Below are 15,869 nucleotides of genomic sequence, written 5' to 3'. Positions count from 1 at the left end.
TCCGAAGCTCACCCTTAAAAATACCCCCACAGTATGAGCTGCAGTTACCCTTTCTGCCTCCCAGCTCTAGTTAACTAACTATACAGCTTGCAGGAGGACATGGTATACCACACCAAATCAAACGTTGCTCCCATACAACGCAGCCTTGGCCTTGATGAATGCAGCACACCTCTTAGCAGCCCCTCCCCCACATCTTGGTAGAGCCTAATGGCATAATCCCCTCATTTATAGTCACGGTGGTCCTATGCCCACCACAGGACACTTTCCCTTGATAGCCCTGAAAACACACATTGGTTCACCAGAATGGGGCTTCTGCCTGAGCGACCGGTGGGTCCGATCCAACTCTGGAGGGAAGACATTCCACCTCCACCCCCCCCCCCCCCCCCCCAAAACACCTTCCCAAACAACTGCAATATATATTTCATTGGGCTGAGACCCTCTAGCAGCCCAATGACTCTCAAATTCTGCCTTCTGAAGTGATTCTCCAGATTGTTGACCTTGGCCCTTAGCGTCTAGTTGTCACTGGCCACCTGTGCCATCCCGGCTTCTGGGAGGTATTCTGGTCACTCTGCCTCAAAAGGGCCTACTCCACATCTTTAGCACCTCGCTTTGCACATTTACCGTCAGGTCCATGTTTTTTCCAGGGCCACTTCGATCGCTCTGTTGGGATCTTCGAAGACCGCCTGCCGCAGTTTTGTAAGTTCCCCCGCCAAGATGCCTGTAAACATCTCAGCGGTTAATGGAGTGCCCAAGGACACAGCAAGTGCCTTCGCCATTTTCTCAGCAAAGATGATACTTTCGAAGCTCCAGAGTCTGATGATAAATCTGTACTCTTCTGCTACCTGATTTTCCACTTGTTGGGTATTCCTGTTTCGTGGGTATTCCTTTTTCATGGGATTCGTACCCCATCAAGCTACCTAAGATCCTCCCCAAATCACCCAGGTGAAAAGGGCCAAAATCAAGGTACTCTGACGAGCACCACCATGTGCGACTGCTCTTCTACATGCCTCCACCGTAAGTCAGCTATTTAAATCGTTATTAATGATTTAGATGGAAACAAGGTAATGCATCGAAGTTTGCCAAGTATGCCAAAATAAATGGAAAGGTAAGCTTTGGGGATAGCAGACGTTGCAAAGAGATAGACCCGCTGCCGGGACGGAGAGTCCCCGGGGGGGGAGATTACGCCCCGACGTCTGCTTCAGCGCCGTTTTTCAAGGGGCCCGTGGGATGGCCTCGACCCCCCCCCCCCACCGGCGATTCTCTGGGCCCCGAGTGGCCTACGAGTTTGGCTGAGTCCCGCCAGCGTAGATTACTCACCTCCCACATGGCGGGACCTGGAAGGTGAGGGTGGAGGCCATCCAGGAGGCGGGGCGGGGGGGCCACGGTGGCCTGGCCCGCGATCGGAGCCTACCGATCGGCGGGCGGGCTGGCTCCCTGGGGGCCTACTTTACTCCGCGCCGGGTCCCTGTAGGGCTCAGCCATATTGCCTGGGGGCCGGCACAGAGAGGGGAACCCCTGCGCATGCGTGGAATCATGCCGGCCGTTCCGCACCAGTGGCAATTTGTCCCTTAGAAGGGAGAATTCTTCACTTTCGGGGGCTATTGACGCCGGAGTCATTGGCGCTGGTTTTCACGCCAGCGTGGGGACATAGCCCCATTATTAGAGAATCCCGCCCATAGTCTGGGCAAGTGAGCAACAAAATGGCAGATTAGGTACAATACAGGTAAATTAAAATAATTCACTTTGGGCATAAGAATATAAAAAAGCAGAACAAAGTGAGAAACTTGAAGTGTTGGTAGTCAAAGTGTCTTGGGGTTTTCTCGTATAAGGAATGCAGAAAGTTAGCGTGCAGGTGCAGCAAGTAATTTGGGAGGCAAATAGCACGTTGGTCTTTGTTACAAGGGGATTGGACCATGGGAGTAGAGAAGCCTTGCTACAGTTGTACAGGGTTTTGGTGAGGCCACATCTGGACTGATGTGCAGCTTTGGTCTCCATGTTAAACAAGGCTATACTTTTTGGTGGTGCTGCAGCAAAGCATCACTAACTTGGTCCCCAGTCTGGCGGTTGTCCTATGATGAGAGGCAGAGTAAATTAGGTTAATATTCTCTGGAATTGAGAAGGACGCTGGGCAATCTCCATGAAATATCTACAATTCTGAAGGGGCTTGTTGAGGTGGATGCTGAGAGATTGTTTCCATTGATCTGGGAATCTAAAACAGGCACCATCTCAGGATTAAGGGGCAGATCATTTAGGACTAATAAGGATAAATGTTTGTGAATCTTTGGAATTCTGTTCCAGAGGGTTATGGATGCTATCGTTAATACATTTAAGGCTGGGATAGACAGATTTTTGGTGTCTGAGAAATAAGGGATATGGGGAGTTGGTGGAAAAATGAGGTTGAAACCCAAGGTCAGGCATGTTCATATTGAACGGCAGAGCAGGCTCGATGAGTTGTGTGGTCTACTGCTCCTATTGTGTTCGTAAATAGCATGCTGGTTTTCACCCCAAATTAAGGGACAATTTAGTGTGGCAATCCTCCTACCCTGCACATCTTTAGGTTGTGGGGGGAGACCCACGTAGACGCAGCGAAATGTGCAAACTCCACAAGGACAGTGACCTGGGGCCGCGATCGAGCCAGGTCCGCGGCAGAGTGCTAACCACTGCGTCACCATGCCGCCCCTTCCCATGGTAGGATTTGAATTAATTTGCTAACTAAATATCAAAACCACTAGCCGACCCTCTTTTTAAAAAAAAAAATTGAGTACCCAATTCATTTTTTCAAATTAAGGGGCAATTTAGCGTGGTCAATCCACCTAGCCTGCACATCATTTTGGGTTGTTGGGGCGAAACCCACGCCAACACAGGGAGAATGTGCAAACCCTGCACAGACAGTGACCCAGAGCCGGGATCGAACCTGGGACCTCAGCGCCGTGATGGAGCAGGGCTAACCCACTGTGCCAATGTGCTGCCCTAGCCTACCATCCTTGTAAAACCATCCAAATATTAAAGCTGACAAATTACCCAAACCAATGTCACACCTGATGCTGGGTTAGTTATAAAAATGATAAAGTTATGTGCCCCAGCAATCTGACCTCAAATCACACAAACTGCTGGAGCAACCCAAACATTTGGCCACCAAATCCCCCTCCCAAAATTGAAAAAACACCCCACGGGTTTCATTTTCCAAAATGGTAAATAACCCAAAAATTGTCACCTTCTGCAGCCCAGTACTGGTAACCAAATTGTGCATTATGTATCAAGAGATCACAAGCCAAAGCTGTGTAAATATATCATTTTACCATGTATATATCTTGCTCTGCGCGATTTCTCGTTTTTTTGTTACGAGGGGGGGGGGGGGGGGGGGGTATTGTTTGTAAGGGAGAAAATAGTGTTAAAAAACTTTAATAAATACATTTTTTTTAAAAAAGAGATCACAAGCAAGTAGATGACTGGAAGACTTGAATGTAATGAGATCCAACGAGGCTTTTATTTAAGGAATACTGGAGAGTTGTTTTTTTCATAAATAAAGCTTTATTTAAAAAGTTTTGAAAACCTGAATTCTTTACAATTATTGCACAAAATATTTTTTTTTTGATGTTGTCAATTCCGGTTAATATTTATGAAATTAAACTAAATTCTGTGTACTTAAAAAGCAGCAAGTCAATCAAGTTAAATATATATTAAAAGAATATATACAGATATATTTTCTCTCAGTTTTATTCTTTGGTTTGTGAACATTCCGCATACAAGTTCACTTCATTGGGCTCAATGGTTTCCCAGGCTTCAACTGAGGTTCTGGGTGCTGATGGTGCTTTGGCACTGTTACCGCGATAAAGAAATCCAAACCTGTGGGAACAAAAGAATAGAACAATTTGGAGTAGAAAATCACTCAATAGGGAAGAAGTCACTCTGGTCTTTCTCTCCTAATCCCTTTAATCCAGATACGAATGGACAACAGCATATAGAAAGTAGTATACTGTGTGGTGCAGTCAGCTGTGCTGTTAGCAGTAAAAGCTTCTGGCTCCCCACCAGAAACACAAACTGTATTCTCAGCCTTTGCCAACTGTTAAGTACCGAACGCCTACATTGCTAAATTTCTCCTCGACCAGCAAGGGTATACAAAAATGCGAGGGGGGGGGGTTAAAAAAAAAAATCATTAGTTCTTTGTTGCTATTGTCACCGATGCTCGATAATAAAGTCTGTCGAATTGTACGCAGTTGAGTCGTAATTGAATGGGATGCTGACAGAGTTCTTGGATGCTGAGTGGGAAAAAAAAAAGAACTTCCAACACGTGCAGAAGGCAAATTGTCATTTCAGCCCACCTGTATCTTGCAATTTAAAAAAACATTTCATTTCATCCGAGGCAATAAATGACTATTGCCAGAATAGCCCAGCATCACAAACCAGAGGTTGCAAGTCCCAACATCTTACACAAAAGCAGCCATTTGAGATTTGCTTTCCTCACTATTGGCTTCCATAAGAATTATCTCTGGTGAACACAGCACACACACACACATAGTATTCAGCGACAAGATCCCAGACTCAATTGGGCTGAATTACTTGATTACAGGAAGGTGATCATATTACAACTAGACTCAGGGCAGAATTCAGTGGAAAATTACGAAGTTAATTTGTGTAGGGTTTTTTCGGGGAGTTTCCCTCCAGCTCTGCCGGCGAATTCCCCACTGCTGTCCAATGATATTTAGTCACTTTTTTAGACCCTGGGGAGTATCTCGCCGGTTTAGCGCACCCACTTTTTTCAGCAGTGGAGTGCAGAACTCAGATCAGGCCACCATTTTGAAACAATGCCCTTATCTCCAAGTGAGCTTGTCCATGGGCGATGTCAATGCCCCACATACATGGGCACGACACCCCACACCCACTAAGTGAGGACACCTCACTATGGAGTCCCTGGCCCCCCCCCCCCCCCAAGTCTCCTTACAGCATCCCCCCTTCCAACCTCCCAGAGGTCCTCACTTACCTGCCCTGCACCCCCCTCACCCTGCTTTCATGGCATGGCCCCCTCATGCCCTGATCCTTGGCAGGCACCTTACCACATGGGCACCCTTGCACTGACACTCTGGCAGTGCTACTGCCAGCTTGGCAGTGCCACCACAAGCACCATAGCCGTGCCAAGGTGGCAGTGCCAAGGTACCTGCTGAACAGTGCCAAGGTGCCCACGTTCCATGGGGAGATCCAGGGGGCCACCCTGCTCTATGCCTGATCTCCCAGGGGCCTCCAATGACCGGGAGACCCCTCCCCAGGTGCTGTTCCGCCTGATCCGTGTTCTTGTGGACCAGTACTGATCGGCCCGCTGTAGCACCCGTGGGATGGCCGGTAGATCGAGGGAGGCTGGCAGATCCCGAGTAGGAAGGCCTTAAGTAGATTTAAGACGTACTTTAGCGAGCTGCGTTTGGTCCCACCCCTTTTGAGCAATGTTTCAATTCTGATGCCTCGCGGGACTTGGGTATATTCCGTAAGGTGCGAAGGCTGCCAGGCAGCCTGCGGGAGGCTTCACCGGGATCTCCCGCGTTGTACTCTCACTCGAGCGCAACTTGGCCACTGGATCACACCCTCAGTCTTGGCCAGACTGGCAAATGGAAGCACCTGTCATTTCCCCTTGCTCCCAATCATAAAATCATATATCTTGCAACACTGAAGGAGGCCATTTAGCCCATTGTGCCTGTGCTAGCTCATTGAAAGACCCATCCGATTTGTATCACTCCTTGTTCATTTCCCAGCAAATTTCTTTCCTTCATACATATTGATCCCCAGTGGAAAATCTACAGAGGTGGAGGGATGCCAGATAAGTTGGACTGTGATTCCCCACAACTGGCTGGTCTTGCACCATACGCGCGCGGGCGATGAACGGGGGAAAAACGTAGCTGGCACCCATCCTGGTATCATCACTGTTAGAAGGGGAGAGAAAGAAAGGGGGGTGCACAGTCTCCACATTCTGCTTTCTGCAAATGAATCTGTGAAATTAATTCACTTCAGACTCAAATAGGTGCCATACACTGGACCCCCCATACAAATCACCCTACAAACAACAAAGAGAACAAAGAAATGTACAGCACAGGAACAGGCCCTTCGGCCCTCCAAGCCCGTGCCGACCATACTGCCCGACTAAACTACAATCTTCTACACTTCCTGGGTCCGTATCCTTCTATTCCCATCCTATTCATATATTTGTCAAGATGCCCCTTAAATGTCCCTATCATCCCTGCTTCCACTACCTCCTCCGGTAGTGAGTTCCAGGCACCCACTACCCTCTGCGTAAAAAACTTGCCTCGTACATCTACTCTAAACCTTGCCCCTCTCACCTTAAACCTATGCCCCCTAGTAATTGACCCCTCTACCCTGGGGAAAAGCCTCTGACTATCCACTCTGTCTATGCCCCTCATAATTTTGTATACCTCTATCAGGTCGCCCCTCAACCTCCTTCGTTCCAGTGAGAACAAACCGAGTTTATTCAATCGCTCCTCATAGCTTATGCCCTCCATACCAGGCAACATTCTGGTAAATCTCTTCTGCACCCTCTCTAAAGCCTCCACATCCTTCTGGTAGTGTGGCGACCAGAATTGAACACTATACTCCAAGTGTGGCCTAACTAAGGTTCTATACAGCTGCAACATGACTTGCCAATTCTTATACTCAATGCCCCGGCCAATGAAGGCAAGCATGCCGTATGCCTTCTTGACTACCTTCTCCACCTGTGTTGCCCCTTTCAATGACCTGTGGACCTGTACTCCTAGATCTCTTTGACTTTCAATACTCTTGAGGGTTCTACCATTCACTGTATATTCCCTACCTGCATTAGCCCTTCCAAAATGCATTACCTCACATTTGTCCGGATTAAACTCCATCTGCCATCTCTCCGCCCAAGTCTCCAGACAATCTAAATCCTGCTGTATCCTCAGACAGTCCTCATCGCTATCCGCAATTCCACCAACCTTTGTGTCGTCTGCAAACTTACTAATCAGACCAGTTACATTTTCCTCCAAATCATTTATATATACTACAAAGAGCAAAGGTCCCAGCACTGATCCCTGTGGAACACCACTGGTCACAGCCCTCCAATTAGAAAAGCATCCCTCCATTGCTACCCTCTGCCTTCTATGGCCTAGCCAGTTCTGTATCCACCTTGCCAGTTCACCCCTGATCCCGTGTGACTTCACCTTTTGTACTAGTCTACCATGAGGGACCTTGTCAAAGGCCTTACTGAAGTCCATATAGACAACATCTACTGCCCTACCTGCATCAATCATCTTAGTGACCTCCTCGAAAAACTCTATCAAGTTAGTGAGACACGACCTCCCCTTCACAAAACCGTGCTGCCTCTCACTAATACGTCCATTTGCTTCCAAATGGGAGTAGATCCTGTCTCGAAGAATTCTCTCCAATAATTTCCCTACCACTGAAGTAAGGCTCACCGGCCTGTAGTTCCCGGGATTATCCTTGCTACCCTTCTTAAACAGAGGAACAACATTGGCTATTCTCCAGTCCTCCGGGACATCCCCTGAAGACAGCGAGGATCCAAAGATTTCTGTCAAGGCCTCAGCAATTTCCTCTCCAGCCTCCTTCAGTATTCTGGGGTAGATCCCATCAGGCCCTGGGGACTTATCTACCTTAATATTTTTTAAGACACCCAACACCTCGTCTTTTTGGATCACAATGTGACCCAGGCTATCTACACCCCCTTCTCCAGACTCAACATCTACCAATTCCTTCGCTTTGGTGAATACTGATGCAAAGTATTCATTTAGTACCTCGCCCATTTCCTCTGGCTCCACACATAGATTCCCTTGCCTATCCTTCAGTGGGCCAACCCTTTCCCTGGCTACCCTCTTGCTTTTTATGTACGTGTAAAAAGGCTTGGGATTTTCCTTAACCCTATTTGCCAATGACTTTTCATGACCCCTTCTAGCCCTCCTGACTCCTTGCTTAAGTTCCTTCCTACTTTCCTTATATGCCACACAGGCTTCGTCTGTTCCCAGCCTTTTAGCCCTACCAAATGCCTCCTTTTTCTTTTTGACGAGGCCTACAATATCACTCGTCATCCAAGGTTCCCGAAAATTGCCGTATTTATCTTTCTTCCTCACAGGAACATGCCTGTCCTGTATTCCTTTCAACTGACACTTGAAAGCCTCCCACATGTCAGATGTTGATTTGCCCTCAAACATCCGCCCCCAATCTATGTTCTTCAGTTCCCGCCTAATATTGTTATAATTAGCCTTCCCCCAATTTAGCACATTCATCCTCGGACCACTCTTATCCTTGTCCACCAGTACTTTAAAACTTACTGAATTGTGGTCACTGTTACCGAAATGCTCCCCTACTGAAACATCTACCACCTGGCCGGGCTCATTCCCCAATACCAGGTCCAGTACTGCCCCTTCCCTAGTTGGACTGTTTACATATTGTTTTAAGAAGCCCTCCTGGATGCTCCTTCCAACTCCGCCCCGTCTAAGCCCCTGGCACTAAGTGAGTCCCAGTCAATATTGGGGAAGTTGAAGTCTCCCATCACCACAACCCTGTTGTTTTTACTCTTTTCCAAAATCTGTCTACCTATCTGCTCCTCTATCTCCCGCTGGCTGTTAGGAGCCCTGTAGTATACCCCCAACATTGTGACTGCACCCTTCTTATTCCTGATCTCTACCCATATAGCCTCACTGCCCTCTGAGGTGTCCTCTCGCAGTATAGCTGTGATATTCTCCTGAACAAGTAGCGCAACTCCGCCTCCCCTTTTACATCCCCCTCTATCCCGCCTGAAACATCTAAATCCTGGAACGTTTAGCTGCCAATCCTGCCCTTCCCTCAACCAGGTCTCTGTAATGGCAACAACATCATAGTTCCAAGTAGTAATCCAAGCTCTAAGTTCATCTGCCTTACCCGTAATGCTCCTTGCATTAAAACATATGCACTTCAGGCCACCAGACCCGCTGTGTTCAGCAACTTTTCCCCGTCTGCTCTGCCTCAGAGCCACACTGTCCCTATTCCCTAGTTCTCCCTCAATGCTCTCACCTTCTGACCTATTGCTCCCGTGCCCACCCCCCTGCCATACTAGTTTAAACCCTCCCGTGTGACACTAGCAAACCTCGCGGCCAGGATATTTATGTCTGTTACATAGTCAGTTCAACTCGATAAGAATAGGTGTCATCAAAAATAAATAAAGCTTTGTACTGGACAGTTCAAAATAAGAAAGAATCATTGTGCACATTCCATTGCCCAGCTCTATCACAGAATAATCAATAAAACACAAAATACTGCAGATGCTAGAAATTTGTTTTAAAAAAAAGAAAATACTACAAATACTCAGGGTAGGTTGCATTTGTAGAGAGAGCAAGATAAGGATTAGCGTTCCAGGTTGATAATCTCTTGCTCATGACAAAAGTCATTGATCCAAACAGTCAACAATACTTTGATCTAAAAAAAAAAGAATCAAGATGTGTTACACAAAGTAATAAGATAGCGTGACTGGGCACACACCTAATTTGATAGCATCTTGGTTTACACATTACCTGAAGCTTGAACTTTTTTTTTATTCCTTCATTCAGGCAGTTACCCAACTGAGAAAAGTTGGAGGTTTCCACAGATGGGAGAGGATTATGAATTCTTGACTAGGCCACTCAAGTGGTGTGCGGGCAATTGTGAAATAATTTATTTCCTACCAGCTGGATAAATCCAGAAGGGCCAGCGGAACCCACCTGAATTGCACGCGACAGCTGGTCGTGGAGCGACATTGATGGCTGTCGTGGGAGAGTCTGAGATCCAGACCGTCCCACCTTCCCAGCTGGAGGGGGATGTGTGGTAATGGGTGACCTGCAAAGGGAGGGGTACACAGTGAATGGAAAATACTGGAAACTATTAATAGGCAAATACCCAGAAAAATTATTTTTAAATTGAAAACGAAACAACTCTCTAAGTGGTTTCCTCAACTGAAAGAAATATCCAAATGGGTGATGTTTAGGCCACCATATACACAATCATTTGCATCCACTTGGGAGGGTGTGCACATGACCTCTATTTGCTACCTCATCTGGGGATGCCTCCTCAGGCAGTGGAGCCTCAGTACAGATTACATGCCCATGATCCTGGGAGAGGAACTTGAGGCTGCAGCCTTCCAACTCAGAAGCGAGGCTGTAATCCACTGAACATGTCTGGCACATGCAGAAAGAGGATACAACACATGCGAGGCTCTACTCCCAGCTCGGTGATGCACTGGATAGGAGCTGGAGCCCACTGGAGGCTGTAGGAGCTAGAATGTGATTAGGCTGTTACTGCGAGCTGCATTTCCAGAGAGCATAACTCCTCACCTGGCACAGAGCATCGACGGAAGCAGCCCTTACAGAACCAAACATCATTAGTGACTCTTAGACACGGCTACATAATTGTCCCATCAGTTTGGATTACCAAAGTGAAAAGGTTACCAGTGATTAGGTCCCAGGCAGGGCAATGTTTAGGCTAGCAAGTTATCTAGGCTGGGTAGACACAAAGGAAACATGATTTCCAGCGGAGAGTACAAGAACAAGGGGTCGTTTGAATTACTACTACTAATAATAATAATCTTTATTACGGTCACACGAAGGCTTACATTAACGCTGCAATGAAGTTACGGCGCCTGTTTCGGATACACCGAGGGAGAATTCAGAATGTCCAATTCACCCAACAAGCACCTCTTTTGGGACTTGTGGGAGGAAACTGAAGCACCCGGAGGGAAACCCACGCAGACCCAGGAAGAACGTGCAGACTCCGCACAGATAGTGACCCAAGCCTGGAATCGAACCTGGGACCCTGGCACTGGGTAGCAACAGTGCTACCTTGCGCCCTAATCCTATTGCAGTGATGGAAAGGATTTTTTTTTTTTTTTTTTTTTTTTTTTTTTTTAAATGGAAACTATTCAGGACAGGAGAACCTAATCGAAAACGATTACCTGATGATCATAATGTATGAAAGATGGAAGATCAGATTTTGTAGGAGGCAGCACAAACAATTTGCCTATTTTATAAAGCAAGTGACTGGCATTAAAGAACTAAAAACAATTACAAAAAAGTGCAAAATAATAAACCCAGAAATTACTGCAAGTGTTCTTAAAGGTTAAAGATGACTTGAGATTTTTAACTATCATGAGCTATACTCAATAACCTAATTTTATTATTTTCTGAGCATATGAAAAGTGGGCTTTACTCATCTAATGAAGTGGCAGATTCAGCAGTGACTAGCATTTGTTACAATAATGAGGGCCATTTAAACCCCTGAAATAGTACAAGAAAGCCCCAGGACTTTTATTCACTCAACAACTTTCTCCTCAATGCAGGGTGGTCTGAGAGGGACGAGTTGAAGGGTCTGTTCCCTCACAAAATAATGGGAGAAGATAGAAGGTCTTGATGATGAATGTGGAAAGTTAAACCCAAAGAAAACTTCTAAGATAAGGCAACAATACCACTCTGGATGACATGCAGGAAGTTAATCTCGGCAAAGATGTTAATCCCACTATGTTATTCAGACATTTTTTTAAATGTAGAGTATCCAATTCTTTTTTTTTTCCAATTAAGGGGCAATTTAGCATGGCCAATCGACCTACCCTGCACATCTTTGGGTTTGTGGGGGCGAGACCCACGCAACCACAGAGAGAACGTGCAAACGCCATAAGGACAGTGGCCAATGGCCGAGATCAAACCTGGGACCTCGGCGCCATGAGGCAGCAGCGCTAACCACTACGCCACCATGCCACCCTAATCCTACTATGTTGATAGTATGCAGCAACAGGAGATTCCATAGTACTATAATGGTAGAAGGGAAGCAGGACAAGCAGCTTTGCAATAAAGAAAAGATAATGATGTGATATCATTGCAGTTAATAACCTATGTTTTTTTTTTAATGGCTTCACGCAAGGAATAGGGTGGAATATACCACTGTTACTGTCTATTTGTCAGCTTGTAAGTTAACCTGGTATAAAAACGGACAGGAATGGACAAGTCACAGCCCATTAAGGCATGTCTATATATTTATATATTGGAGGATACACCAGTGGAGGAGGTCCAGCGCAAATGAGAGGAGGAGTTCAGAGGGGCAACGCAAGCCAGGGTGTGCAGTGAGGCACTGCAGAGAATAAAAACATATCATAGAATCATAGAATTTACAGTGCAGCAGGAGGCCATTCGGCCCATCGAGTCTGCACCGGCCCTTGGAAAGAGCACCCCACTTAAGCCCAGACCTCCACCCTATCCCCTAAACCCACCTAATCTTTTGGATACTAAGGGCAATTTATCATGGCCAATCCACCTAACCTGCACATCTTTGGACTGTGGGAGGAAACCGGAGCACCCGGAGGAAACCCACGCAGACACTGGGAGAACATGCAGACTCCACACAGACAGTGACCCAAGCCTGGATCGAACCTGGGACCCTGGAGCTGTGAAGCAACTGTGCTAACCACTGTGCTGCCATGCTGCCAACTCGTCTTCGCCGCATGCAAGACTAAGTGCGCGATTCTTCGGCCGCATGTGCACTCGCTTGAGCGCAAACCATCGTGAGAATGCTGGGGGAGGCCTGTAGCAAACCTCCCGACAGGCTTCCTGCCTCCCGGGATTCTCCGAGACGTCGGAGTCAGGACCCTACTCCAAATGAGCGGGACCGAATGACGCTCGTGGAAGTAGATCGTAAACCTTACGACCTATCTGCGCGGTCCAAAGGCCTCCCCCGATTCTTCAGCCTCCCCAAGGAGGCTGCAGCCGGGCGCCGGTCACTGCTGGTCAACACAAACTGCCTCTTGGCACTGCCAAGGTGCTTGGATAGCACTGCCAAGCCAGCAGGAGCACTGCCTGGGTGCCAATGTAAGAGTGCCCAAGTGCCAGGGTGGCACTGCCAAGGGTCAGGGGGCCATGTCCATGAGGTGAGGGTGGAGGGGGGTTTGAAGGGTGGAGGAGTGCAGGGCAGGTAAGAGGTTGCCTCCGGGAGATTGGCTGGGTGATGGGTGGGGGCCCTAGAAGGAAGGGGTTGCAGTAAGGGAGCTTAAAAAAGGGGGGAACCTCCAGGGACCGCATAGCAGGGTGTCCTCACATGTGGGGTAGTGTCCATGTGCATGGGGAGTGACATTGCCCATGGGTGGGGGACTCAAGCTCATAGAGACCAGGGCACCCTTTCAAAACGGTGGCCCAATCTCGAAGTTCAGCTCCCCAGTGCTAAAAAAAATGTCTAAGTTTGGGTTAAACCGGTGAGAAACTCCCCAGGGCCCACAAAATTGACTATGTGTCATTGAATAGCGGTGGGAAACTCAACTCCCTGAAAAACCTGCCACAAATGAACTTAGAACTTTTTTGGGAGAATCGTGCCTTGAGACTGATACAGTTCAAGGTGGTGTATAGGGCTCATGTGACAGGGTCTAGGATGAGTCTGTTTTTTCCATGGGTGGAGGATAGGTGTGGGCAGTGTGCAGGCAGTCCGCCGAGCGATGTCCATATGCTTCGGACGTGGTTGTCTTTGCCTCCCTGATAGCCCGGAGACGGATCTGGTTGCGCTGGCGGGACTCGGAGCCGCCAAAAGCGGGGGCAAGGGTGAGCAATTTGGCAGAATTCCTCCACCTAGAAAAAATTAAGTTCGCCATAAGAGGGGTAGAGGAGGCATTCTCCAGAAGGTGGAGGCTGTTTGATGACTTCTTTAAGGGAAAGTAGTTAAAAAATCTTCTTTTTTTAAAAAAAGTCATAGGCCCATTAAAAACAAATCACACTATTAGGTCAGACATCATCAAAGGATTGAGGATGCAAAACCAAAGGCTTGTGACCTGCACCATAATGTTCAGATTCTGTCACGTTGCCCTACAACAAGGACATAGGCCGGGATTCTCCGAGCCCGGGATTCTCCAAGCCCGCGCCAGGTCAGAGAATCGGCGGCGACGCGGGAAATTTCCATCACGCCGCCCCGACACTGGGGCGCGATTCTCCGGCAACTGGAGAATCGCCGCCAGCGCGGTCGATGCAGCACCGGTCGGTGCCGCTGAAAGAGGTCCCCGCGGTGATTCTCCACGGTCGACTGGCCGAATACCCGCCGGCGTGGTTCCAACCTGGTACCACCCGGCAGGAACGGACCCACAGCCGCGGTGGCCGTCCTGGTGGGGGGGGGGGATCAGACTCCGGGGGGGGGGGCCTCCACGGCATCCAGGCCCGCAAATCGGGGGCAATCGATTGGCAGGCGATCGATCTGGAGGGGGGCCTACCTCCTTCCCCGTGGGCCCACTGTAGGGCTCTGCCATGTTGTGCGGCGCCGGCGAGGAGACGGCCGTCATGCGCACGCACGGACCCACACCGGCATTGCAGGGCTGCACTCCGGCCCCTGAATCGCTGGGCCTGGAGGCCCGCTGACGCCGGCATGCACCACTCCGGTGTTTACGCTGGAGTCAACACTTGGCCGGGATTTCGGAAAATCCCAGCCATAGTTTCACAGAGAGGCTCAGTAGTAATAAATAACGATAGTTAAAATAAGGTGGCATTTGGTGGTGGCACGGTGGTTAGCACTGCTGCCTATGGCGCTGCGGACCCAGGCTCGATCCCGGCCCCGGGTCATTGTCCGTGTGGAGTTTGCACATTCTCCCCATGTCTGCGTGGGTTTCACCCCCACAACCCAAAGATGATCTGGTAGGTGGATTGGCAACTCTAAAATTGCCCCTTAATTGGAAAAAAAATAATAATTGGTTTCTCTAAATTAATTTTTTTTTAAATGTGGCATTTTGACATCTTTTGTCACTTGCTCATTTGGATTGGAGAACAAAGTCAAGCCGATATCCTCAGGAAAACCTGGGCCTAATAGCCTCTTCCTTGCATTGTTCACCTGAAGCATCAAAACACCGTGGACGAATGGCAGCGCGGTGGTGCAGTGGGTAGCACTGCTGCCTCACGGCGCCGAGGACCTGGGTTCGATCCCGGCCCCGGGTCACTGTCCGTGTGGAATTCTCACAGGATAGGCCCAGTGTCTGCGTGGGCCTCATCCCCACAACCCAAAAAGATGTGCAGGATGGGTGAATTGGCCACGCTAAATTGACCTTTATTTTGAAAAAAATGAATTGGGTACTCCAAATTTTTTGAAATTTTTTTAAATAGAAACACGGTGGACGCCAAGCTGCAGCCCTCACACCGAGTAAAAGGAAAACAGAAACTGCTAGTGTCTCCAAAATGAGCAGTTGCAAGCATAGTCGCTAAATGTGTAAAGAAATATATATATTTTATAGGAGAGACATTCTGTGAGTGTCTGCATAGTTTTATCAAAGTGTAAATTAGAAAGACAATTCCTCCCGGATTGACAAGACCATGTCTGGTTACAAGTCACAGAAAACCTAATGGGCGTCAGAAACAAACCGAGTAACAATAATGAAGTGTGGATTTAATCCTGGATTTTATGCTATGGGTTTCATTGCAGATTGATTTAAATTGTTATTTTCAGTGATGGTACGCAACTTTGTTCCCTTTTGCCCTGTAACTTCGCCATTTATTACCCTGGCCAGTATGTGTAAATGTACAGAAGAAACTCAATGCTAATTGTAAGACTCATTGCTAACTCAGGAATTCCACCATAAAACAAGTGTCCACAAAAGCAGCTATTAATTCTTAAAACGTCAACAAAATTGATGAAATCCTGAAAAGGGCCATTAATGAAAATTGTCCCCCCCCACTATTTGGAGAGTAGCTTCTTGGTCTGAAAGCAAGGATGTCACTTGGATCCTAATTAGGTACAAGAATAAATCTCTAACATTCACACGTCTATCTTTTAAAAAGATTATTTAAATATAGTGTAGGGCTAGCGTCTTATGGGGTGTTTGGTTCTCTGGTCCTTCTCCTCAATTCATTTTCACAAAGAGCAGCAGCAATGCTTAAAAA

At 47.7% G+C, this 15,869-nt stretch overlaps 2 protein-coding genes across 10 annotated transcripts in view; both read right to left on the bottom strand.

The window, feature by feature from the left end:
- kiaa0753 (KIAA0753 ortholog) overlaps positions 1 to 1,490 on the bottom strand; it is a 99,433-nt gene extending 97,943 nt beyond the window's left edge. For 2 of the 4 annotated variants that reach the window (XM_072469527.1, XM_072469528.1), the window contains exon 1: positions 1,318 to 1,490. The gene's annotated coding sequence lies outside the window, so the exon portion shown is untranslated. Of the gene's footprint in view, positions 1 to 621; positions 1,288 to 1,317 lie in introns of those variants that run through there. The other 2 variants (XM_072469526.1, XM_072469529.1) reach the window with 1 other exon arrangement.
- A 2,211-nt stretch (positions 1,491 to 3,701) lies between these two features.
- rilp (Rab interacting lysosomal protein) overlaps positions 3,702 to 15,869 on the bottom strand; it is a 74,466-nt gene continuing 62,298 nt past the window's right edge. For 5 of the 6 annotated variants that reach the window (XM_072469519.1, XM_072469525.1, XM_072469521.1 and 2 more), the window contains 2 exons: positions 9,708 to 9,822; positions 3,702 to 3,846 (listed from right to left, as the gene is read on the bottom strand). In XM_072469519.1, coding sequence (XP_072325620.1) covers positions 3,823 to 3,846; positions 9,708 to 9,822 — 139 coding nt within the window. In that variant the 3' untranslated portion in view covers positions 3,702 to 3,822. The remainder of the gene's footprint in view (positions 3,847 to 9,707; positions 9,823 to 15,869) is intronic. The other variant, XM_072469522.1, reaches the window with a different exon arrangement.

This window comes from Scyliorhinus torazame, chromosome 12 (genome assembly GCF_047496885.1).
Source record: "Scyliorhinus torazame isolate Kashiwa2021f chromosome 12, sScyTor2.1, whole genome shotgun sequence".
Taxonomy (NCBI): Eukaryota; Metazoa; Chordata; class Chondrichthyes; order Carcharhiniformes; family Scyliorhinidae; genus Scyliorhinus; species Scyliorhinus torazame.
This window is presented reverse-complemented; position numbering and strand designations above follow the sequence as displayed.